This window comes from Aythya ferina, assembly GCF_964211825.1.
Source record: "Aythya ferina genome assembly, chromosome: 5".
In the NCBI taxonomy this organism is placed as follows: Eukaryota; Metazoa; Chordata; class Aves; order Anseriformes; family Anatidae; genus Aythya; species Aythya ferina.
Window position 1 is genome coordinate 13,888,469 of NC_140301.1, and position 24,160 is coordinate 13,912,628.

At 41.8% G+C, this 24,160-nt stretch overlaps 2 protein-coding genes across 2 annotated transcripts in view; both read right to left on the reverse strand.

Moving 5' to 3' along the window:
* TTC17 (tetratricopeptide repeat domain 17) overlaps positions 1 to 680 on the reverse strand; it is a gene marked incomplete at its 5' end in the record, with an annotated part of 55,085 nt that extends 54,405 nt beyond the window's left edge. The window contains 2 exon segments of the mRNA XM_084520794.1: positions 446 to 631; positions 633 to 680. Of these exon segments, the coding sequence (XP_084376920.1) occupies positions 446 to 631; positions 633 to 680 (234 nt within the window).
* Positions 681 to 1,248: 568 nt separating this feature from the next.
* Positions 1,249 to 15,893, reverse strand: API5 (apoptosis inhibitor 5). The gene is made up of 14 exons (XM_084521314.1): positions 15,713 to 15,893; positions 12,346 to 12,507; positions 11,658 to 11,751; positions 10,611 to 10,676; positions 10,129 to 10,280; positions 9,270 to 9,476; positions 8,605 to 8,709; positions 7,872 to 7,961; positions 7,105 to 7,286; positions 6,798 to 6,891; positions 5,681 to 5,737; positions 4,662 to 4,738; positions 4,126 to 4,262; positions 1,249 to 3,372 (listed from the first exon to the last, which is right to left on the reverse strand). Exons 1-14 carry the CDS (start codon positions 15,779 to 15,781, stop codon positions 3,293 to 3,295), a joined length of 1,572 nt encoding a protein of 523 aa, XP_084377440.1. The 5' UTR covers positions 15,782 to 15,893; the 3' UTR covers positions 1,249 to 3,292.
* Positions 15,894 to 24,160: the final 8,267 nt, after the last annotated feature.

Below are 24,160 nucleotides of genomic sequence, written 5' to 3' on the forward strand. Positions count from 1 at the left end.
CCAGACCCATAGGACGGCGCCTGAGGTTGACAGAGGCAGCAGGGGGTTCCTTTAGGGGAAGCCGGTTCCACCTGCCTCAGGACTGTAAGTGCTGTCTGATGAGACACCCCACCAGCAGTGCCTCAGAAGGATGTTTACAGACACTCAGCGCTCCGTACTGCTCTATTTTTGATAAAAATTACCGGGGAGAGACCACACAGCTTGCTGTGGGGGCTGCTTCTTCCCCTCCAGCTGCAGACAGAATCAGATCCGCCACGATAACAGCTTAATACTGCACCAGGGAGGGATGGAAGAGGCAGAGAGGGCCCAACCCCAACTCGGCGTTATCTTTTCCAGCCATTTGGTGCCCGTGAGGCGCAGCCCGGCACCCGCAGCCCCAGCCCCTGCCGAAGGAGGCAGCCACACAGCCCTGCACCACAAGCGCCCCCCGGCCGTGCCCCCTCACCTGCTGCTGGATCTTCCCGTCCTCGGTGACCACCCAGTGCGTGGTGGCGGCGGCGGGCCGCGGCCCCGAGGCCAGCAGCGAGCAGAGGCCGAGCGCCCAGCCCGACAGGACCCACGCCCGCCTCAGCCCCGGCCCCAGCCCCAGCCCGCCCCGCCCGGACTCCGCAGCCGCCGCCATCTTCCCCAGATCCCGGCCTGCCCGCGCCACCCGGAACCGGATCCGCCCGCGCCGCCATTTTGGGAGGGGGGAGCGGGGCGGGGCGCGCTGAGGCGCTGCCGGGACCGCCTACAATTAAAATAAAACCCTACACATTCCATCAAACAACGTTAAGGGCTTGCATCCCACTAAGCATATATCCCACAGATACAAGTTACTTACTGATGGCAAAGTTTGCACCGTAGCACGTTGCTTGTTTCACCGAATAAAAGAGGTTGTTAACTCCAAGCCACTAGTGCTCTATCGTTAAGATACTAATGAATTTTATTGCACTGTCAACATCTAGGAGATAGAATAAGACAACGTCTCCTTTTCACATGATACATTCCCAAATAAAATATAATAGATCTACTAGACATGCAACTTCTGCTGATTATTTCAATTACTGTCCATAATTTCGCATTTAAATTGAATTACTCAAAAATTGAAACATCTAACACAGTCTTGTAAGTATTTCTTGGTGGCAAACAGCTCAATACATCTATAGCAACCTAAGGAGCAAGTCACTAAAACAAAAGGTACCGCAGCACCCTTGTACTAAGCCACCACAACACGGTGTAGAGTAACTGTGAAACAATGAGCCAAACAAAATTACAAAATGAATTTATTCCAAAAGCATAAGGGAACATTTACAATTCAACAAGATGGTAAACAGGTGTCTCCACAAGTACTCACTGCATTAAAATTAAATATGAAAGTAGGGAAAAAAATTCTAACTACTTCTGAGGCTACAAGAACTTTGCACATCACCTCTGAAAAACAGGAATCCCGTAAAGGAAACTCACTCAAAACTCAGTGAGAAAACAAGCTGCTAGTACCTGGTTATTAGTCTAAATACAAGCTACGTTTAGGCTTTGAGATAACATTCTTAAATCCCCTAAAAACACAAATTATAGCAACAAGTGCAAAATGTCTTTTTTTTTTTTTTCCTTCTTCTTCAGTGGAAGCCTATTACCTATCCATTCCCTGTTTTCAGAGTGACACTTTGATCTCTTGAATTTGTACTTGAAAACTCTTTACCAAGTTTGTTGGTTTTAGTGACAAATCTGAGTTCAGCAGCTGGCACGTAATCAGAAACAGAAAGTAAGCTCGTATGTCCTGGAATGTCCAAAGTTTGCTGCCTACTGCTCCAGAGCTGAGCAAGAATAGACTTTAAATTTAGTCAACTTCGACATAGTTTTGGTATTCTGTCCTTTTGACTGCAGTGATGAATGTCAATGTTAATGAAGACACCTGAATCAGATTTACAAGCAAATACAAATGGAACTAGGTGGCAAAACATCACTTTCAGGCATTTGTGTGTGGATATCAAATGGCTGCAGGAAAAAAAAGGAGAGTAAGAAAATTCTTCATCCTTCTAAAGCCTAAGCTATTTTACATCAACACGCCCTGGAACACTTTTTAAAAATTGTCTTCCTCTGCCCCAACTTCATTTTTACTACCAGCTAACCCCCTTACAATGTTGAGTGACCTGAGAAGTAAAAATTTTAAGTGGTGAGAATAAAAAAAAAGCATTGTGCTCTTACATTGTATTTTCTGGGTGTATACCAGTAAATAAGAATCCCAAGTTGCTATGAAAAAAAATAGCATGGAATTGTTAATTTTTCCACTTGAATTTAAGTACATGCTGGAATTTTTCAATGTTACCCAAAATACAATTTTATTTATATATTTTTAAATGCAACTGTATTGGTAAAAAGACAAAATGAAACTGAAAAACAATCCTTGAGTGCCAACTAACCCAGAAATCTGCAAAACACAGAAAAGAGCCAGGTACTGCTACGCTCCAGCTCCAGTCTATGAAGCTTAATCACTGCATCAATCTTTATCCATTCCTGAAATAATTCTATTCATTTATTATTACCTTTTTTCCTGTTCATTTACTGTAATTTCATGGCATAAGTATATGCACATATTCATATTCAACATTAAGAATTCCTTTTGCAAAACACCACTTTTGCATTACAATGCACGGAGAAGAGTAAGATGTGCAAAACAAAGAAAACACCACATTCTCCACATCTCTAAGGAAAAGGACTGCTTCATGCTACAAGCAAAATAAATTTCCAGTCATGCTGCAAACTTCAGAAAACCAGCATGTCTCTCAGTCAAGTCCATTATAGTAAGTAAATAAAATCTAATTTAGCAATGGTACTCTTCTCCACATATTGCAAAATATGGTTACAGATGAGGAAAGGATTACTTCAGCTGCTAAGCTTATCTGACATGTATCTCTGTAATCATGCCTTTCCTGTCCATTACTTAATACATGAACTCAATTACATAGTTTGTTATGCAGTAGCTGATTTTTAGGTTAATATACAAACAATTAAGATGTAGCTTTTGATAAGACATCTATGCTCTTTTCCAATTTTGAATAAATCCTGAAGACACTTCAAAAATAAGAACCCAAAACTGCTGACTGTAAGCATCCAAAAATACAGTTGTAGTTTCACTATGGACAAGTTGTAGTCCGTTAGAAAAGTAGATCATACATACAAAGGTATAAAGAACATTTAAGTCAGTCCTAGTGGAAGGCAGTCCTTGAAGGAAACAATATTCCAAGCAATCTTTTGCTGAGTAGTACTTTTACGTTAGCCCATTGGGGCCGGGGAAGATACAACGGTCTACTCAGTAGATTCTTCCTCGACTACGATTGCCACGTCCTCCCCAGCCTCTTCCACGTCCACCACGGAAACCACCTCTTTGCTCTGAAACAGAAATTAAAACTTTTCATACACATTCATGCATGCTGACCAGAATTAAACAGTAATAACTGGAGGCTGACTTAAGTCTCTGAGGTTAATCTTGCTTATTACAAGATCTCTGAGTTGCACCCTGATGGACACCAGACCCTACCAAGTGTGAAACAATGGCAACAGAGCCTCTCTAAGCTAAATGCAGTCTTCCTGTATACTATGATACAGGGCTCTCCCATTATTTTAGAACCACTTTTGAACCAATCAGTTTTAACAGAACTGAAAATTGAGCCGTAAATAACTTCAGCAGCTCACCCTTCTGTCCAATAAAACCACACTGATCTTCACGTTTGCCTGACTCACTCCTAATGATTTCAGAAAACTGATGGCAAACCACAACTTCGTCAGCCTGTCGTTTCCTGTCCTTAAATTACATCAGCATACTCAAGTTTCTTTGTTGGGCTGGTATCTCACTATATACAAATTGAGGATCTTAAGCATACCTGGATACCACGCAAACTATTTGTGTACTGTGGAAAATTTTTGTTTCTCTTTGTCAAAACCAAATTTGATCAGAGTGAAAGAAGCACAAAACATTTTGTTAAGGTTTCTTGGGATTTGTTTGAAAGTATTATCAAACTCCCTTTTTCCCTGTCCATTCTTTTTTTTCATGTACAGCCTTAAAATACAGGTCATATTAACCTACAACGAGAACCACGGGCACAACTCTAACTAGAAAAAGTTTTTCCAAGCTGCTTAACTTACCATAAGAAAAACTACCCAGGTTACTACTGTATTTTCCACTGGGAGGATTATATATCTGCCTGGCATCCCTTTTTGGTCCTGCCGAAGCCTTCTTTGGAGGTGAACTTGAGGTTGTATCTTCACTTGTTCTTTTTTGACTGATGGAAGAAAACAAAAACAGATCATTTCACCCCTGTGGTGACAAGTACAGCAACAACAGCTGTTCAGCCTCAAAGATCAACAGTTGTAAACTAGTGATAGCTAATGAAGATGCCCGGAATAATACTTCAGAAGAGGAAGTAAGCTAATCTCCAGTTGTTTCAGTCTATTGCATCCCTAAAGCAAGACTAAGGTATCATACCACAGCCTTAATTCCTTTCAGGATGGGTGTTATTTTTGGTTGTGAAACTTTTAGCTCATGCACACCATATACATTATCCATACGCAGCTTGAGATATTTATCTTGCGAACAGCAGAAGCTAACACCCCTTTTTTCATTTTATCTATATATTTTTATATATAAATATTATCTGTGTTTTTCATGAAAAACCTCTTACCTTGCATCTGCCTTCTGTACTGGTTTCCAGGACAGTGTGACTGTACTTTTGTAAGAAGGAGGAATGTGAAAGAGATCCTGTGGAGACAAAATTGGGCAGTTTATTTAACATTAAACCCATGTCAACTGTACTCCAAATGTTTAGGTATCTACAGAGGCTCCAGAATAGCACTTACTTTCCAACAATTTTAAAACCAAAACCTTTTAAGTCCTATGGCACAATAAGGTGACAGCAACTGTCTTACCTTGCTGTCTTAGTTCCGTATACTTTAGTAGGAAATTCAAATGAAATCTGCTATCAAAGTAGCAATTGCAGTTACTCATACTGCAATTACACACCGTCTTTCTCTACCTCTGCATGTAAAACATCTTTTAATGAACTACAATGGCTATACATCTGATATCCCAGCTAATGTGGTTAAAAATAAAAAAAGGCTTCTCAAAAGCATAGGCAGTGTTTGATTCATGGTCATGTATTGAAGATGGGAGATGAGAAATGAAGGAATACAGGCCAACTAGGGAAACCAGTGGAGTTCTTAAAAGGTGGTTAGCAGAAATCAAAAGGTTTCAAGGGCTATGGATAGAAATGGCTTTCTACAGCTCATCTCTCCTAGACTCTTTGGAAAAAAGAGGTCTGTACAGGAGGCTTGCTTTGCCTCCTTCTTCCATCTACTTGCACCTCTTTGAACACACGTCTCCCTACCATGGCAGAAAAGGGAAATAGAAGGGAAAGACAACTCAGCCAGAATCCAGAGACCCCTAAAGCGAGGTTTTCTGCTCCTGCTCCTAACTGCTGATGCTAAGAAGGGCCCTGACACCCTCTACCAACAGCAGCAAAGGCTCAGAAGTTTGTTTAAACAGCATATCTATTTCTGCTTCAGGTACAGTTGAAGCAGACAGCATCCTGAGCTGAGTAACAAAAACCACCTTATTAATACAAGTTGATTCAGATTTATTCCTTTTTTCCTCTGTAGGTTTCTCTACTTTGTGAATTTACTCCTTCATCATGTTAATACTTACCTTGATTAAAACATTGATGTTATTTGTTATTTTCAAGGCAACCACTTTGATCTTGTTCTGTAAAAAAACAAAACACACCACTGTTGAATACCTTCTATTACTTTAAATTATACCAGCTGCATTTCATGAAGTTATAACACTAAACTGACTGCTATTCACTGAACGACTGTAGCGACAGTAAAAGGTGTGCATGCTTCCAAGAATACGTGACAGCTGTTTTTTAGACTTCCAGCAGTTCTGTACTAGCTAGTGGCTTGTAATGTTCCAGTGTATTTCCCAATCTCAATTTTTCCCAACGTATAAAACTTCCTCCTTCAAAGCAAAGACACAGAGCACATATGAAATACACATGGTTGTGCAGAGTGGCTTAACAAAATTACCAAAAACTAAAAGATCTTTTTAGCTTGCAGAACTCAGCATCAGTTGTGACGCTGCACAATAAGTGCACAATACTGTGCAGCTGCACAGTAAGTTTTCCTCATTCCCTCCTCCAGAAGTGGCACATTGAGAATGACATCACTAGTGACGTGGCCACACCACACACCAATCTGACATCCACTCAGGTCTATAAAACAATGGATGAACAAGAGCGCAATTTAAACAGTTTAACACTAGCAGTTCATACACATTTTTCTTTAGGCAAACTCGCTTTTTGGTATTTTCAACACACTACACACACTAGCAACACAGCAGTGTCAATACGTACAGGCACTAACACTTAACTGTGTTACTTCCAGCTCAACACTGGTTCAGGAATCTACAGTACTGCAAATTTCCTGCTTAGAAATTGAGAAGACTGCCAGATGAGATCAGGAATAACAAGTGCATTCTTCCGCTATCAGGTTGCAGTTACATCATTACGAACCACTTTAAAAAATAGCAGAAGTAGTGCTCAGGAAAGCTCTGACTGCCCAGGATAAGTAACAATCCAACCAGATACTGAATCATTATCTCAACCACAGCCTTAAATATGTTTAAAGGGAAAATGGTGATGATGTTAAAGTATTATTCCCTTAATCTGTTTGCATGCTTACAACAGATGTTAGCCTGTTAATGTGCACCAACTGCTACTTCTGAAGGCTCAATCAGAAAAGCAGAATTCTTACACAATACTTACCTCCTCTGTCTTCAAGGCTTCTCCAGTTTTCCCTTGGAGCGCAAGACGAAGCTGTCGAATATACACCTGCAACCCTCGAGCAAAATACTGTAGCCTAAAGAGTTTTAAAACAAGATGTTAATTTCATATATTCCTATAAAAACAAAACAAAAGATAAGCAAAAGAAAGTTGTAATCTTTTTTTTTCTCCCTTGAAGAAAAATGCTCAGAAGTAGCCTTCTACCAATCTGATTTGTGTTTCTCTAGCATCCAGACACTAATAATTCATCCTTTCTAACAGAACTCAAACACCCCCCTTAGACAATTACCTGATTTTAAAGTCTTTCAATTTCTCCGCATTCAACTTGGCTGTAAGGAAGTCTGGAAGCTTACGACCTAGCTGATGGAAGCTGTACAACAGACACTCCACGTAACTGAACTGCAACTTGGGCTCTTCACTGCTGGCATTTTCCCCGTTCTCTGCTTCCTCCGGAGGAAGTGGCATGTACTCCTAATGAACAGAAAGAAGAAACAGGTGAGGCACACTTACAGGGACTGGCAGTTCTCTTGCAGTGTTCATACTGGAGGCTTTATTTCTGCTTTTTTTTCCCCACCCTTGTACTAACAGGATCAGGTTCTGCACAAAATCCTGGTGCAGGTGGTTTGCCTACACTCACGCCACTTCACACCCCCTGGCTAGGAGGAAATATTATGGTAGTGCTGCTACCACAGAAAGCAACAATGGACTGCACCAGTGCTTCTGAAAGAGTGCTTGCTGCCTTTGCTTAAGAAGAGCAGCACAGACACAGTGTGTGATGCAACCCAGCATGAGTCTCTCATCAGTTTAGAATTTAAAAAGTAACAAAACCATGAGTATACTGAACAAAAACCATTATGCAGCTAACATTGTACCCTCCTCTATATCTAGAAGGGCTCTGGATTGCAAATTATGTTTTTCCTCGACTCATGGACAACACTATTTGCGATATAGCCACATTCAAAAAAGTATAAGTAGATTAATGGATGAAAATAACTTGTTTTGATTAAAAATGTTCATTTTAGTCTTTTACTTAAGTAGAAATTGAATTAGTCTTACCAGTAACTTATCAAACAACTTCTTCAAGTTTGATTCAAGCTTTTCCATATCTCCACAAAATGAACTCATTTCTGCAAGAAGCTTCAAGACCTAGACATAAGGATAGCCGTTTTTTTTAATGTGTTAAAAGACATGTATGAAGGCTTAACTTTCAAACTAAAAAGAGACTATTATGTCAGTATGGTTGGCATAGTAGAGGTCAGTTATTAAAAAAAACGTAATCCTCAGGAAAGAATACAAGGAAGAACATGCCTAGTTTGTTCTTCATGTCTCCACACATGAGTAAACCCCAGAAATATGGGTGTCGCTGCCTAATCCCAACAAGCACCATTAATCAACAAGTGAACAAAAACCTCGACAACTCATGCCTGCAGCACAGCTCACCTCCACAGTGAGACTCACAAAGATTGAACTGCAGCTGCAGCTCTGATTAATGTAACCAAAATTGCAGACATTAAACCACTCCCTTAGGAGACTAAATTAGCACAAGCCATGCAACAAACATTTCAGTAAATGTTACATGCTTAAAAAAATTGATGGTAATATAAAGTTGATTACACTGCTCTACTTACTCTAGCCGTGCCTCAAAAGCCTGGGACAAACAACACATGCTTTAAAAGGCAATGCTCAGTCATGCCTCAATACAGCAAACATTTTGTTCTAGTATAGCTAGTTCTCCTCCAGTACAGATGTGTATTTCTTAGAATTGAAATGGACTGTAACCTTGGCTTACCTCTAACTGGATATCAACACCCTCCACTGGAGTAGTCAAAGAACCGAGGTTCGGAAGCACATGCTCACAGAAGTAGGTAACAAATTTTGTGGAATGAACGTTCTTCTGCAAAAAAAAAACAAACACAACAAAACACATCACGCTTTATTCAGGCTACTCTGAGTTTGGGTGAGTTAAATGCTTTTCCCCCATCACCCTCCCAACCCTGTACATTCCCATCACAGAGCTATACCTTAAGGCTTTATTCAACTTCTCTTTAACTGTGAAATGCAGAGACCCTGCCAGGTAGCTTAAGCTCAGAGGCACTCTGCAACAGGAGCTGAAAAGATTGCCTAAAACCTGAAAATAGACCATGCTGCAATTGCCTGGCACTGGACTTGTATTAATCAAACATACAAGTATGATGCTAGTGTGAGAATCTTGTCATAATTAACTACAATGTCTTAAATTTGAAAGAAAATGTTGAAGACCAGAGAATACGCAAAAGCTCTTTGCATTCACAGGTGCAAGGGGTGCTTTCCAACAATCTACCATATTAAAAGCTAAAGGTGGAGAAGTACTGGTACACTGTCACTCTAACAGAAACATTCAGAACACTGAAGAGAGAGGAGCTACAGCTATTAACTTTCCACAACATTCCTCACACAAAACAAATAAATACATACTGAGAAGAGCGGCACTGCCTGCCGAGTACACTGTAGAAGTCTGTCCACGCAATCGGGGTCAGTGGGATTGAATGTTTGCTCCAGGTCAGCTTGTTCGGCGACCAGCTCCACCAGCTGCTGCCTCCCACTTACTGTCTGTAGGCTTTTTAACCCAGACAGGATTTTCATGAACAGAACAAATTCCTCGCCTGTCACATCTTCCAGCACCTTAGTAAAACATCAAAAAACATTAATTCCATTGTGGTAATTTGCAAACCTCCAAGTCAAATCTACTTGATTTGAAAAGGTGAAGTGTGCAGTTATCTAATATTTAAATTATCTCCTAGTTATTTAAAAACAAAAAGGTTAAAGGAACCCACAAAAACATGCAGTATAATCCTATGCATCTCCAAATTAACTAACTGCCATCATGTTGTGCATAGGTAGCATTTTTCTTCAACAGTAACCTTAGGACAAAATTTCTCATCTAACAAAATTGTATGTTTCAGGCAGAATAAATCCTAAATGAGTATCTACTCAACTGACTGTCTTAATACTTTTTGTATTTTTTTAGCTTAGAGAATGCACTGGAATCTCATGAAATCCAAAAAGGACAAATGCCAAGTCCTGCACGTGGGATGAACCAACTTCCCTTAATCTGCACATGCAGGGAACTGGCTGGCTGTGGAACTGCCCAGCTGCGAAGGCCCTGAGCATCCTGGGGACTGTAGGCTGATGAACACTGTCCTGGACCATGACAAAATCATAGCCAGTAGATTGAGGGAATCAAGCAGATTGAGGATTCTCCTTCACTAGGCTACCTAGTTGTGGGCCTCTGCCACCACGAAGCTGTTGATAAGAAAAAAATTAAGACACTTACCTTCTTTGATTCAGTTAATATGAACTCTTCGACCTCCTTTGTCAACACCTCCTCAGGTAGGGTTTTCAGTTTTGTAGAGAGGAACTTGATGGCCCTCTCCCTCACAATATCCTCCCCCTGAAGAATTTGACTGAATAAGCCTCCCAAAGTCCCTGAGTGAAGAATAAATCAGAATAAACAAATTATTTTAAAAGTTTGAAGCTGAGCCTTCAACACATTAGAAAGCAATTTCCTATTGCAAGACTCCATGAAATATTTTAAGATAATTTTCACGTCTTTTGACATAAGAAACTACATTGTTTTATTGGTCTGCATATTTCAGATCCTCAACTATTGAGAATTTCTGTAGCATTTGCAAAACAAACCAATGAGTACATCTCTAACTTTTGCATTGTACTAAGATACAAATTTGGGTCTTGCTCTCATTCCATGAGACTGGGAAGTATTAATAAAAGACATTTAAAGAAAAATGGGTCCTTTACCTTTAGCATCCATCTTAAAGATACTGAGCAATGCATTGTTGACCAAATTGAATTCTGCAGAATCATCTGAAGAGAGAGAAAAAAATCACATACATATCCTTGAAAGGCAAACACAGAAACACAGAAAGATTTCTGGTATACAAGAAGGATTCTATCTTCAGCATTATTAATAAAACAACTTGTGCTTAAACTACTATTAGACCAAGGAAGTAGAAACCCATGATTACGAAAGCTGGAAGCAAAAGAAAAAACGATTTGTCATTTCATCTTCCCCCTCTTGCCCCCATAGCTTCGGTATTACAAACTTGATGGGACTGAAAACCTAAAGCAACGTTTTAATTCAGCATGTTTGGTCATTGTAAGGAACAGTTGAATAAACAAGCTCACTCTTACTTAATTGAAGTAAATCAGTTAACTTCTTTCTAATCTACAGAATTCCTAGATGGACAAAACAATTCTTGTTGAACTAAATGGAGAAATGTACACATTCCTAAAAACTATGTTTCTTCTGAGAAGCAAATCTGTAGAGACTGAAGCATGCATTTTTAATATAATTTTGAACATGTAATATTTAGCACTTCAAAAGCATACTGAAATATAAAAAATACATACTGTATATTAAATTCGGAACTGAGTATTTTGTACAAGAAAATGTACTGCATCAAAGAAAAAGCCTTTTTTTTTAAAGGTTTCTGAATTAGAAACCCAATAGCTCTCAGTTGGAAGGCAGTTTCTTGTAGACTGTAACTGCGTATCTTTTTCTTCTACAAATGCTTTTAGACAACTTGAATGAAAAAAAAAAGTCTGAGATATAAAAAAAAAAAAAAGATTTTTAATTTAGATCTGAATAATTAGCGAAACTAGTAGCATAATTGGAGAGCAAATATAAAGAGGTGAGAAAGAACAGAAGCAGGACATGAATTCCACTGGGACAAGCTGCTTTGTAACAAACTAATGAATCAACACAAAATGTTTTACAGAACAAAACTGCAGACATTTCTAGGTGTGCACAAGGAGATCAGCCGAGAAACTACCAATGTCTCCTACCTGACTGGAGAAGCTGGGTCAGTATGTCTGCTACCCGGGGAAGGTTATCTCCAGTGGCAAACTGAGGCAATTCCTTAATTGCCTGGCGCCGGATCTGTTGAAATTGTCAGCAGCATGAAAAAAAAATAATAAAATAATTACAAAAAAAATCAGGCAATTCAATTTCCATATGAAGTTTGACAAAAACAAACAAACCAACCAACAACAAAACCAGAAAAAGACCACATTCTTTTAACAACTCCCTGGTTTTCAGGTACAAATGAAATTTTCTTGTCCCTAGCAAGATTTATTAGAATCCATTACCATGAAGTGCTTTGAAAAGAAAAATGTAAGAAATTCAAAGAAACCATATCTAAGCTTTGTGTTTTTTTTTTTTTTTTTTCTGCAGAGATAGTCCACTGATCAATGATGGGGGTGCAAAGTCCAACGAAAATGGATTTATTTCCCCATAACATCACACAGTAGGTTTTTCTATTGTAGGAATACACTAACATTCTTGTGTCTTTCAGCTTTCCAAAGACCAACCTTCCTCCTCCCCCCCCCCCCCAAAAAAAGACACAAGTTAAGGAAAACCAAACCAAAACCAAACAAACAGAAAAAGCAAACAACAACAACAACAAAAAAAAAGGAATAGCAAAACATAAATGAATGTATCAACTTGCTACAAGGTTCCAGTCCTTATTCTTACAGAAACATCTTCATCCTCACAGAGGTCCAACTGGGCATTGATAGCTGAGTCAGCTAATTCAGGAAAATGTTTGAAGAACTTCGGAATGAACTGGGCTGCGAGCCTCTTCTCCTTGGCACCTCCTTTCACACCATCCAAGATCGCCTGGTAAGCATCCTTATGCTAAAAGAGGAAAAACAGAACACACAAATAGAAAAATCTTGGGGTAATCTCAAGACAAAGGATTGTTTTCTCTCCCGTTTACTGCATCTATTTCAGTGAACTATATTATACAAGCTTTATATGAAGAAGCACATTTCTCTCAGAGCAATAAAATCTCGTTAATCTAGTAAAATTTGCCTCTACCAACTGTACTGTTATTCAGTTCCTCTACCTGTTCAAGAGCTTCCTGTTCAAACTGTGAGGGCTAACAGCTCTTGCATACCACTTGTGATTAGATTAGTGTGAAGGAATTACACGATCACCTTCTTCACTGCGCTTAGGCATTTTTTCAAGGAGTTTCTTCTTTCTGTCTGCTCTTTTATTGATTCGTAAGCAGAGGCTACCTCTCCCAGCAACTGTACTGGAACAAATTGTGAGTGATTTTTAACATGTATTGCTCTAAAGCATCTTTGGCATGTTTGAGCAGTTGACTTGAATTGGGGTAAAGGAGTTCTTAACACATCTGTTAACAGAGTCTGGATGTAATAAATAAGTAAACAACAAAAAATAGATCTCCAGTTGAAGTACAGAAATAAACACTTCAGCAAAAGTGGCAAATTCTCTAGCAGCTCCAACTAGAGACGCACAGGCACTTCTGATTTTGTGCACGCACGACTTGAGACTTTAGAATAAATTCAGTATTTGTTGTGGTTACAGATGTGCTTCATAGGATCACAGAATGGTTTGGTTTGGAAGGAACTTTAAAGATCATCTAGTTCCACCCCCCTGCCAGGGGCAGGGACACCCCCTACTAGAAATAAAAGTCAGCGTTGTTAGGATGCTGGCAGGAATCGGAACATTCTACCATTAATTCTCCTCATCGTTGTGAAAAAAATGTTTTAGACGATGTGTCCCAACTGCAACAGTAACCTCAACAGCACAGGATGCTTTCCTTTATTTGCTCCAAATTTCCCAGAGCCACGTGTATCACAGCCCCACTCCGCATAAAAGTTCACTCACAGCAAGTGAAGATCCTGATTCACAAAGCAGAACGCTGCTTTAATGCCCTTTACAGTAAGCTGCATCTTAACCTTCAGTACCAGCGCTGCTGAAACACTCCCTACACCATTCTGACACCGATCTGTGGAGCCAGATTCTGAACTGGATTGGGACACTGATCCTGAAGAAAAACAATTGAGGATAAAAATGGTTGGTTTTCGGCTGACCCACACCCGCATCCAGTTTTCTCTGCGGCTGTGCCTTCATGGCATGCTCAACAGCACGGGCAGGAACGTGGCAGCACAAACTAGCAATGAAATGCGCATTATCATGGCTACTGGTTCTGAGAGTGCACACTAAGAATGACCTCTGGTGGAACAAATTACTTAAACCTAAAAGTGTCCAAACAGCAACTGAAATAGAGTAGCTTGGAGCAGCCCATGCTCCATTACTTTGTATTACTGCTAATTGCTCCTAAGACACAGTTCAGGCAGAAGTTTGTTTTATCTTCTCCTTAGCAGCAATGAAGAAAAAAGTAGGCAAGTGCAGAAAATGAGTAATCCTTTATTTTTGCACTTTTCCTCCCAGTCTGTAACATATGAATGTCCTAAGCCCAGACTAAAAATAGACCTCTAATCCATTAATTACTCTAGATCAGCTCTTTGACTGATTTATACTCTGTAAAAACCATGACAAGTTTAACGAGCTGTTACAAAGTATGTCTTCCTCATTATTCGAAACCACTTCCTGGTAGTTTTTTTTTTTTTTTTTTTTTTGACATTCTCACCTTCACTCTGCCAATGAGCTATACTCATCCTACCTGTGTTCCTTTCTCAACTGAAACACTTTTAGGAGCTGAGTATTTCTGCTGTTTTACATTATTCCACTTAATGTCATAGTTCCGGTTGTCCCCTGCCCTTCTCATGTTCAAAGTTTCCTTTTTGAGGCAGCGTGACTATGGCTTCTCACAGTGAGAAATCACACTCATAGGGATATTAAAAGATAATAAAATTGTAAGTGGGATAAAATCAATGAATAAGGGACAATTACTCATGGCTTCTCAAAATGCAAAAATTAGACATCAAGTATGATTACGAAATGACAAGTTCAAAGAAGGTAATTTGTTCACAAAGGTCAATGAAGTAACAGAACATTTTGGCATAAAACATTCATCTGCCAGAAATATAACCAGATAAAAGAAGTGCCAGAGAAGTTTGCTGAAGAACATCCTAGCATGAACGCAAAGGGTCTCTCCCTGACTCTGGATGCCCATAAGCTGTAAAGAAACAAAAGCCAGGAGAGCACACCAGGAACCATCATTCTAAACTTGCCCTGCTCTTACCCTGAGAGGTTTGGAGACATCTGGCACTGATCCTGCCACGAGCAGCATTCTCAGCTATCCTGGAGCTCATCTATCTCACACTCCTATTCCTACCTTATGAGAGTTACCCACACTCATGAAAATGATAAAAGACTGTGCGTTTGTTAAAGAGCACACTACCAGCATCTATTTTGTTCTGCATCTCTCCCCCCAGATCTCAGCATTTTAGTTCCATTTTTCAGTTGCCTCTAAGCTGCTGTCTTTTCTGGACTGACTGCAGTGATGGGGGGACACTCATACAAAGTGAGCAGACCTGAATTAAAAAAAAAAAGTAACTTTAAAAGCAAACAAACAACAACAAAAAATAAAACCCTGTTATTTGTTTTCTTAAAGAACTGTCCATGTAACTTTGTTTACCAGTATGTGGTTAACAATCCATTGCTAGATAAAAAAGAGTTCCTTTCCTATTTAGGTACATTTTGTCAAAAACATAATAAAAAAACACTTTTACTATTTTTTTGGGGGTAAGCATTAAATAGCATGCGCGCCTCATGCTATTAAAGAATGAGTTTTAATTACGGAAAACATTCTGGAGCTGCTAACATACTGGGGCATCCCCGTTTTGGCTGCACTCAGCGCTGGTGCTGCTGTGCGGCAGATCGTGCCAGGATTTTACCCCTAAAGCCTCCTGTGGCGGTGAGGACCGTTCGTAAGGAGGCAGCGAGGCGCTACCAACCCCTAAACACCCTCCCCTTCCCCCGTCCAGCTCCTGCAGGAGCCCTTTACCGCAACCACCCCCGCGCCACCCCCCCCAGGGCCGAGCTCCCCGGCCCGGCCCGCGGCGCCACTCGAGCCCCAGGCGCGGCCAGGCCCGGCCAGGCCCCGCAGGCCGCCTCCCCGCCGCACCTGCCCCGCCGTCTCGGTGGCATCGGCCAGGATGCCGTAGTTGCGGTAGAGCTCCTCGACGGTGGGCATGGCGCGGCGGGCACGGGGAAAACAACGGGCACAGCCGACACCGAGGCGGACACCGAGGCCGCCGCCGCCGCCGCCGCCGCCGTCAGCACCAGCGAGGAGGGAGGCGCAGAGCGGTCGCGGTGGGAGGGAGCCGCGCGGCGCCCTCTGCAGGGCCGGCGTAATAGCATGAAATAAAATAATAAAATAAAATAAAACCGGCTGGGGGGAGCTCGGCTTGAACCAGGATGTTTTGTATACAGTCACAAAATATACACACATATATTCATAAAATCGGTGGTGCCCAACATATCACACCGACTCCAGAAAGGGGGCGTCGAGAGCGCTCGATTAGACCCCAAAGGGGCACGATTAAGAAACTGGTCAGAGGGAGAGGGTGACTGCCAAGGGTCTGGGGACGACACAAAGGAGACTTGGTGCTCCAAGCTGGGCCAGGGGGGCTGTGGCGCCATGCAGCCACCCTGCGAAGGTGGTGGGTGTTGTGGGTGTGCAGCCTCGTGGGGCTCCAGCACAGCTTCAGCCTGCCTGAGGAGGAAGGAAAGCAAGCGACATGGAGACCTGTGGCATGGGAGGCTTCTCTGAGAGAGAAATCCATCCTGGGTAGAAATCAGGCCCTTTTGTATCATGCAGACGTAAGAGGTTGTATGGCACCACCACTCTGGTAGCCCATAGGTGCTGTTAATTTTGGTCTTCAGCTGAGAGAGCCAACAGATGATGATGTTTCTTGGTTTCCTTTATTTATTTATTTATTTTGTAAAGAAAAAAAATATATGTATTTCTCACATCAGTTCACACTTTTGCAGCCACTCCCCTCTTTCCCAGACTATTTTTCACTTTCTCCGGTGATAAGCTGCCCCTCAGTTTTCTGTTTTATCTTTCTGGAAGCTTCCTTCAGGCTGTCCCCGGCCCTCAGGTGCCCAGCTGCAGCCCCAGGGATGCCCGGTGTCCCCAGCCAGCCCCTCTGGGCCATGGTGGACAATCCCGTCACCTGCTGCCAGCTGGGCAGCCATTTTCCCCCCTCAGGGTTTTGCCGCCATTTTGTGAGGTCTGCCTGGCCCTGCTCTTAGCAGCCAGGGCACCCTGCTCCTTTTCCGGGTGTGCGTGCTTGCTCAGGAACCTGTTGTTTACCTTTTGCAGCCTTCTAAGTATTATGTCACTTTTCTGCTCACTCCTCATATTTATTTATTTATTTATTTATTTATTTATTTATTTCTCTTTTCCCACAGTTACCCTTAGAATCACAGAATCATTAAAGTTGTAAAAGACCTCCAAGATCATCTGGTCCAACCATCACCCTACTACCAATGTCACCCATTCAACTGTGTCCCTAAGCACCAAGTCCCACTTTTCCTTAAACAACCCCAGGGACAGTGACTCCACCATCGCCCTGGGCAACCTGTCCCAATGACTAACTACTCTTTCTGAGAAGAAATGTCTCCTAATTTCCAGCCTAAACCTCCCCTGGTGCAACTTGAGGCCATTCCCTCTAGGCCTATTACTAGTTATCTGTGAGAAGAGGCCAACCCCCAGCTTCACACAACCTCCTTGTTAGTTGTAGAGAGTTGTAGAGGTAGTTGTAGAGAGCAATAAGGTCTCTCCTGAGCCTCCTCCAGACTATACCATCCCAGTTCCCTCAGCCGCTTCTCACAGGACCTGTGCTCCAGGCCCTTCACCAGCTTCGTAGCCCTGCTCTGGACACACTCCAGGGCCTTGATGTCCTTGTACTGAGGGGCCCAAAGCTGAACACAGTACTCAGGGTACGGCCTCACCAGAGCAGAGCACAGGGGGATGATCACCACCCTGCTGCTGCTGGCTGCACTATTCCTGGTATAAGCCAGGATGCTGTTGGCCTTGTTGGCCACCTGGGCACACTGCCTGCTCATGTCCAGGTGACCATTGACCAACACCCCCAGATCCTTTTCCTCTGCACAGCTTTCCAGCCACTCTGCCCCAGGCCTGTAGCGCTGCATGGGGTTGTTGTGGCCAAAGTGCAGGAACTGGCACTCAGCCATGTCGAACCTCATCCCAGCACATAGAAACCAAAGTACCTGCAACAATGTAGGCAATGGAGGGAGGACACACATGGTGAGCTCTAATGACCTAAAAATGTGATAAAAAGTAAAACCACTGCAGCAGCAACTTCCCCTTGTCACTAGGTGCATTAGCATCCTGGTGGTTTCACCAGCACTTGACGTGACCAAGAACTCCATGAGACCATGATGCTGTCAGACCCAGGCCTGGCCCTGGTGTGTTTGTGAAAATATTGTTCATCCAAAGCTGTCTTCCTAATATTTTGGTTAATCTTAGCAGACAGAAGAAAATGTAATATTGGAGAAAGAGACATTTTTCAGCATCAAGAGAGCTGCATGCATGCACAGCTTACCTGGACCTTTAATCTTCTGTGGTAAGACAGCTTGTTCAGGCAGCTGGACAGATATTGGGAGATGTCCATCTCTTGCCCTCAAACATCTTGCAGTCAGCACCTCTGCTGAATGCAGAATTCAAAACTCTTTAAAGTCTACTTTATTGGCACTACCATGGCAAGCTTTACACCTTGGTCCAAAAAGTGGAAAGATGAACCTCACATTTAGTTGCTTTTTAACCCCCCTGAAATATTCATGTAGACGGAGGTGCCTCATTATCTCTTTTTCTTCCTTGCTTCCTCGACACATGCTGTTAGATGGTGATTACATTCTACAGTAACCATCAATAATCAGACCAATATGTAGCATTTGTACATTATTGTGTAAGAGCTGTGGGGGAAAAATAGAGAAGTAGGCATGGATGCCTGTGGGTAAGAGAGGGGCTGTGTACATGCTGGGAAAGATGGGCACCTTGTGGCACAGCAGAGCAGGTGCTGGAGAGGGGTGGGAAGGAGTGGTGGGTTGAACTATTCATCCTCGGCTGCACTAGAGGGAGATTTATGAGTAGGGTGGGATGTTAAGCAATTACAAAATACTATAATACCATTATATAATGTGCTATATACACATACATACAGTATTTTAACCACAATTATACATATTGCATTGTAATAGGTATTATATGCCTTGGAATTATATTACTTTCTCTGACAACAATCCATTCAGCTGTGGTCAGCGACTCTAAAAGAGAACATGAAAAAGGAAAAGGGACATTCAGAGCCACATTAAGAACACATTTTCTGCAGTGTTTGTTCTATTTCTGTCCTCGTTCTTCTTCCACACATCACCTTTTTTTTCTCACCTACATTCTTGTTGATTCACATCATTCTTCTCTTAATTTTTCTCTCCTTACAGAAATTTCCATTTTCTAGTCTCCATCTTACTCATACATGATTTTTTTTTTATTATTATTATTGTAACGAAGCCTTAAAATTAGTTACCATTAGTCTTCAGCATTAATATGGAAGCAATATGAATGAGGAATGTTACAAGTCTAGGACACATTGTTTGAAATTATTTTTAAAAGTTAGTCAGGTATCTCTTGGTCTGTTAAAGTTGGGATATTTTTGGAAATGCATCTGTAGAAACTCAAAAGCTTCAAATGCGTATCTGTGAATGGCAACATAGCTTGCAACAGACTGTGTGGTGCGAGCGTCCTGGTTTCACAGAATATGATTAATGTGGCCATCACTTAGGATTTTCATCTCCTCTGTCTTCACAATCTCATGCCAATTCATGTGGTGATAACCCTATGGAAATTACTGAGTCATTCACTAATGGACTGCTACCATTGTACATTTGACTTCCATCCCTCCATACCAGCCACTAATCCCCATACATTGGCATCATTGCTGATCTCCACACAATTTTCAGTAGGTTCTCCAGAGGAAGAATCTTGTGAAATTTACTTGTGAAATCATTGAAATTTGCTTCTTTTCTTGGATGAATAAAAATTACCGTTCATGTCTCAGAACTGTCTTGCTCATTGGTGACAGATAGACCATATGCATCTGTGTACAGTGGCAGTAATAGGCTTGCGTTTTGACCACATGGGGACAGAGAGAGAAGATATACTTAACAAAAACATCTCACAGGCACAGTGGTTCAATCACGTGGATCCTCAGGTACCAGGGCTGAGAGGTTTCTGTGGGACAGATACCTGGTGGATAACAAAGTGTCTGAAATTGAATCCATTAGCCAGATTGTGCCAGATGAGCAATAAATCCTGAATTCTTGTAATTTTCTGTTTCCCATTCTGTAGAATCAGACTTGAATCACTAAGCCTAGTTTTACAAATGAGGGGATATAGCAGTTATCCCCATTCCATCCTAAACATTGCATAGCATTAATCAGAAAAAGGTATTTGGATATCACGGGGGAACACAATGAATGCATAAAATTGTTTAGAGATGTAATCCCTTTTGTTGGCACACATTCGAGGTACCTTGCATGGTTATAAGCATCATGTTATCCCATGTCTTCTGCCTTGGCTCTATCTAGCCATTAAATGTATTTTATTTTATTTTATTTTATTTTATTTTATTTTATTTTATTTTATTTTATTTTATTTTATTTTATTTTATTTATTTCAACTTTTTTTTTTTTATTTTAATATATATATATATTATATTTTTATCACTTTAGTATTTATTTTGTCCTTCTCAGCATGCTCTGACCGAGCTGCAGGTGCTCTCCATGGTGCGGCTGTGTCACACGAAGGCATTTTCCTCCTCGCCTCGCTTTCCCTGGGTCGGCAGGCGGCACTCGGCGACCACGGATGGAGCCGGGCGTCCCCGCCTCTGCTCCTGTCGGGACTGAAACGCCGACAGAAGAAGCCCGGCTTTGCAGGCTGGGCAGAGAGGTTGTGCCATCACCCCGCATCTGCGTCCCCAAACAGAGCAGGACCGAGCCTCTACTGAAGGAGTGCTGTGCAGGATTGAGAGTCAGGCTGCGTTTCTGTCTGAAAAAGTGGTACAATGGGCTGTTCTGAGTGACATTGCCAAACTCAGCAGAAGAACAAGATAAGAGAAATAAAGGTTTTTATTGTTGTTGTTTTTTTCCTATTTTTTCACATTGCTGACTTTGTACGTGTGATAGCAGTCTGATGGTATCGGTCCTGCTGTTTACCCAGCTGCAGAGTATCCTTTCGAATGATTTGTGAGCTAGGCAGTAAGCCTCATTCTCTTCTATAACTCAGAAGGCTCAAAGGCCTGACAAAGCATTTGTGCCTTGCATGTTAACTATAGTTAACTGGCACTATTATTTGGAGCCCACAATGTGTGCCTTTCCGCACTGGAAAGGTTGCTTAAAGATTGAAAACTCCAGAGTTGCCAGAGTCAATTTGATTCTCTTGCTAGTGTGGACTATTCATACAGCAATAATAGAGGGGAAACATCTCAAAGTGCAGAAAAAAGTGACTGTGAAATACAATGTGTGGCAAGACAAAAATGGAGACAGCAGCTATGGATTGTTCAACTCAAAGGGCCTCTATGGAAGGGAGGCAGATGACTGGTTTATTCTGGGTTTATTCTACCTACATTGAAAAGATCCGTGTTTATACAATGCTGCTTAGGGCACATTAATGGGGCAGATAATGAGTCCTCCATCCTCCTTTTGAAAAGATATAAAATGGTAATTTGCTGCAGGCTAAAGCCTGGATTAAACATTAGTGTAGTTGAAAAGTTGTAGTAATATTTTGAGGAAAATTTCAAAAAGAAAGTGCCATAAGATGTTTTCCAAACATTGGAATGTGGCTAGTCATGAAACTTCTCATGCAATCTCATATGAATATTCATGTTTTATTTCATGAAATATTCCCTGCCATTCTGATGAAGTATTTCTGCAACTTGAGTAAGACATAACCCTGAAATCACACAAACCAGACCATACAAAATACTCATCTAGTATTTTGTGAAATATTTCATGAAACTACATAAAATATTTGTGCTACCATCCATGAAGTGTTCTCTCTTGACACCTTGTTAAATTCTGCAACATCAGTGGAATGTTACACAAAGCAAAAAGAAAGCAACACAGCCACAAGTTTAATGAAACATATGGGTAAAATCGACTTGTGTCCTCAAAGAAAGCATCCTTGAGTACGTGTCCCAAGCAACTGTAAGTTTGGAGAAGGAATTACACTGCTACCTTCCAGTGCTCAGGGAGCACTTCCACCTTGTTCTCACCACGTTGGGCAAAACTCAGTGCTCCTGCCACCAGCAGGTAGTTCTTTACAGCCTTGCCATTTAGTGAGAGGCAGTAATGTTTCTCCTTCTGGCACCTGAATACTTTCTAACATTATCTGTAGCTACAAATGATTAAGCAACTCCCTTCTAGCATGTTATTAAGTAAAAGATTTAATCACACATGAAGGATGAGCAGGTCTCTGGAATTATAGGGAGAATGCAAACACCATTTGTCTGTTATGGTGATAGGAACAAATCACCAGTTTTGTTTAATGTGAGTTTGCAAGTTCCTGGCAATATCTGAATCACGAAGGTTTCGAGACCATCTGCATTCACAGTAGTAAGTCTGCCATTGTGCTCATCCAGGTATGGCAGCCCAATGCAATGGTACCCATTTCTGCTAACAGGCTCTGACACCTTGTGCAGCAAAAAGAGTGAACAGACGTCCAACACATCTTATTTCAGACTCTGAACCATGTGTGCACAAAGCCTTCAATAAACTCTGAACAGCGGCAAACCTCGTAACATCGGCTGACACTGCCTTTCTTCACCGCCCACCTCCAGCAGAGAAGTTCAATCTGTCTGCACCAAACTGAGCCGAGGAAAACAGGGGCAGCATGCTTACCTGCAGGAACTCCAGTCCTCAGGTAGGTGTCAGGGTCTTTGAGCCAAATGCTCTACACAGACATCCAACAATTTGGCCTGTCTTACCCAGAAACCCAGCAGATGCTGATGATTGTCCCAGGACCCTCCTCACCACTTGCATCCTGTCTGATAAATTCAGAAGCAGCATTTCAGCCATGGATGCTGACTCACCCTCCTTGCTGAGCTGCCTGCCCTCCCGGGCCTTCCAGTGCTTCCGAGGCTGGTGAGACAGCTGTTGTAACCGCTTCCAAAACTGTGAGCGCTGTTCCACAGCGGGATGGCAGGTTGGCAGAGCAAAGGCCACATGGCAGCAAGCTGTGAGGACATCTCCACAACTTCTGTGTATTTGCAGTGGCATTTGCTATGGCGCGGAGCACTGTTTTCATCTGTGCTGGGTGGTGAGAGTGTGAAAATGGTGGACAGAAGGAGGACAGAAGAGAGAGCAGAATCAGGAGTATTTGAGGTTCATTTTTAGCTGGCTTTGGCAAAGTTCTCCACAGGTACTTCAGCAAAATTTCAGCATATGGGATTGAATACCTGAAATACTTGGAATATCTGTTCAAAACAGCAGTCAATATTGCCAGTCCCAGACAAAAGTTTGGATCTTGACTAGATTTGAGATAAATAATACCGCTCTAAGACTCTGAGCCACTCTAGTGAGAAAAATCATCCTAAATAGATTCAGACCTTTATTACATTGGAAAAAGTTTGATGGTAATTTGTATTTCCAATTACTCTAAAAAAAGGAAAATGTTATTTTCCTTTCTCTCATTTCTTGAACTAGAGAAATTAGACTGCCAAGGAAATTTTTCTGGCATAGCTCTAAGACTTTTATTGTCATGGGGATGTCAATTAATGTGCTAGATTGCTATGTTCTTAACTTAGCTGTGCCAGCAAAACTTCTGCATGTAGAACAGGTTTTATACTAATCCGAAAACTCAGAAAAACAACAATAACCAGGAACAGGACTTTGTTTAATAAATTGTTTTTGAAGTCTCCACTGCACTCCTTAATGTTTTTATCCTTGTAACCATTCTGTATTAAGTAAATGAATGTACAGGCATGTATTGCATGTGTAGAGTTTTAAAGATGTAATACTATACCACATAGGTTTTTTTATTGCATTTAGAATCATAGAATATCCCAAGCTGGAAAGGACCCACAAAGATCATCAACTCCTGGCTCTGCACAGGGCCACCCAAAATCAGACCATATGGCTGAGAGTATTGTCCAAGCACTTCTTAGGACCATAGAATCATTAATGTTGGAAAAGGTCTCCAAGATCATCTTGTCCAACCATCCCCCTACCACCAATATCACCCACTAAACCATGTTGCTAAGCACCATGTCCAACCTTTCCTTAAACACCCTTATTCTTGAACTCCAGCAGGTTTGGTGCTGTGATCACTGCCCTGGGGGGACCGTCCCAGTGCTCGACCACCTTCTTCATGAAGAGCCTTTCCCTAACCCCCAGCCTGACCCTCGCCTGTCCCAGCTCCATGCCGTTCCCTTGGGTCCTGTCTCTGTCCCCAGAGAGCAGAGCTCAGCGCCTGCCCCTCCGCTCCCCTCGTGAGGGAGCTGCAGGCCGCCATGGGGCCTCCCCTCAGCCTGCTCTGCTCGGGGCTGAG

Excerpts from the sequence above, each read along its gene's own strand:
- API5 (XM_084521314.1), bottom strand. The coding sequence starts at position 15,781 with ATGCCCACCGTCGAGGAGCTCTACCGCAACTACGGCATCCTGGCCGAT. Across the intron at positions 12,508-15,712 it reads CCACCGAGACGGCGGGGCAG|CATAAGGATGCTTACCAGGC; the intron begins GTGCGGCGGGGA and ends TTCCTCTTTTAG. Across the intron at positions 7,287-7,871 it reads AGTTGTTTGATAAGTTACTG|GAGTACATGCCACTTCCTCC; the intron begins GTAAGACTAATT and ends TCTGTTCATTAG.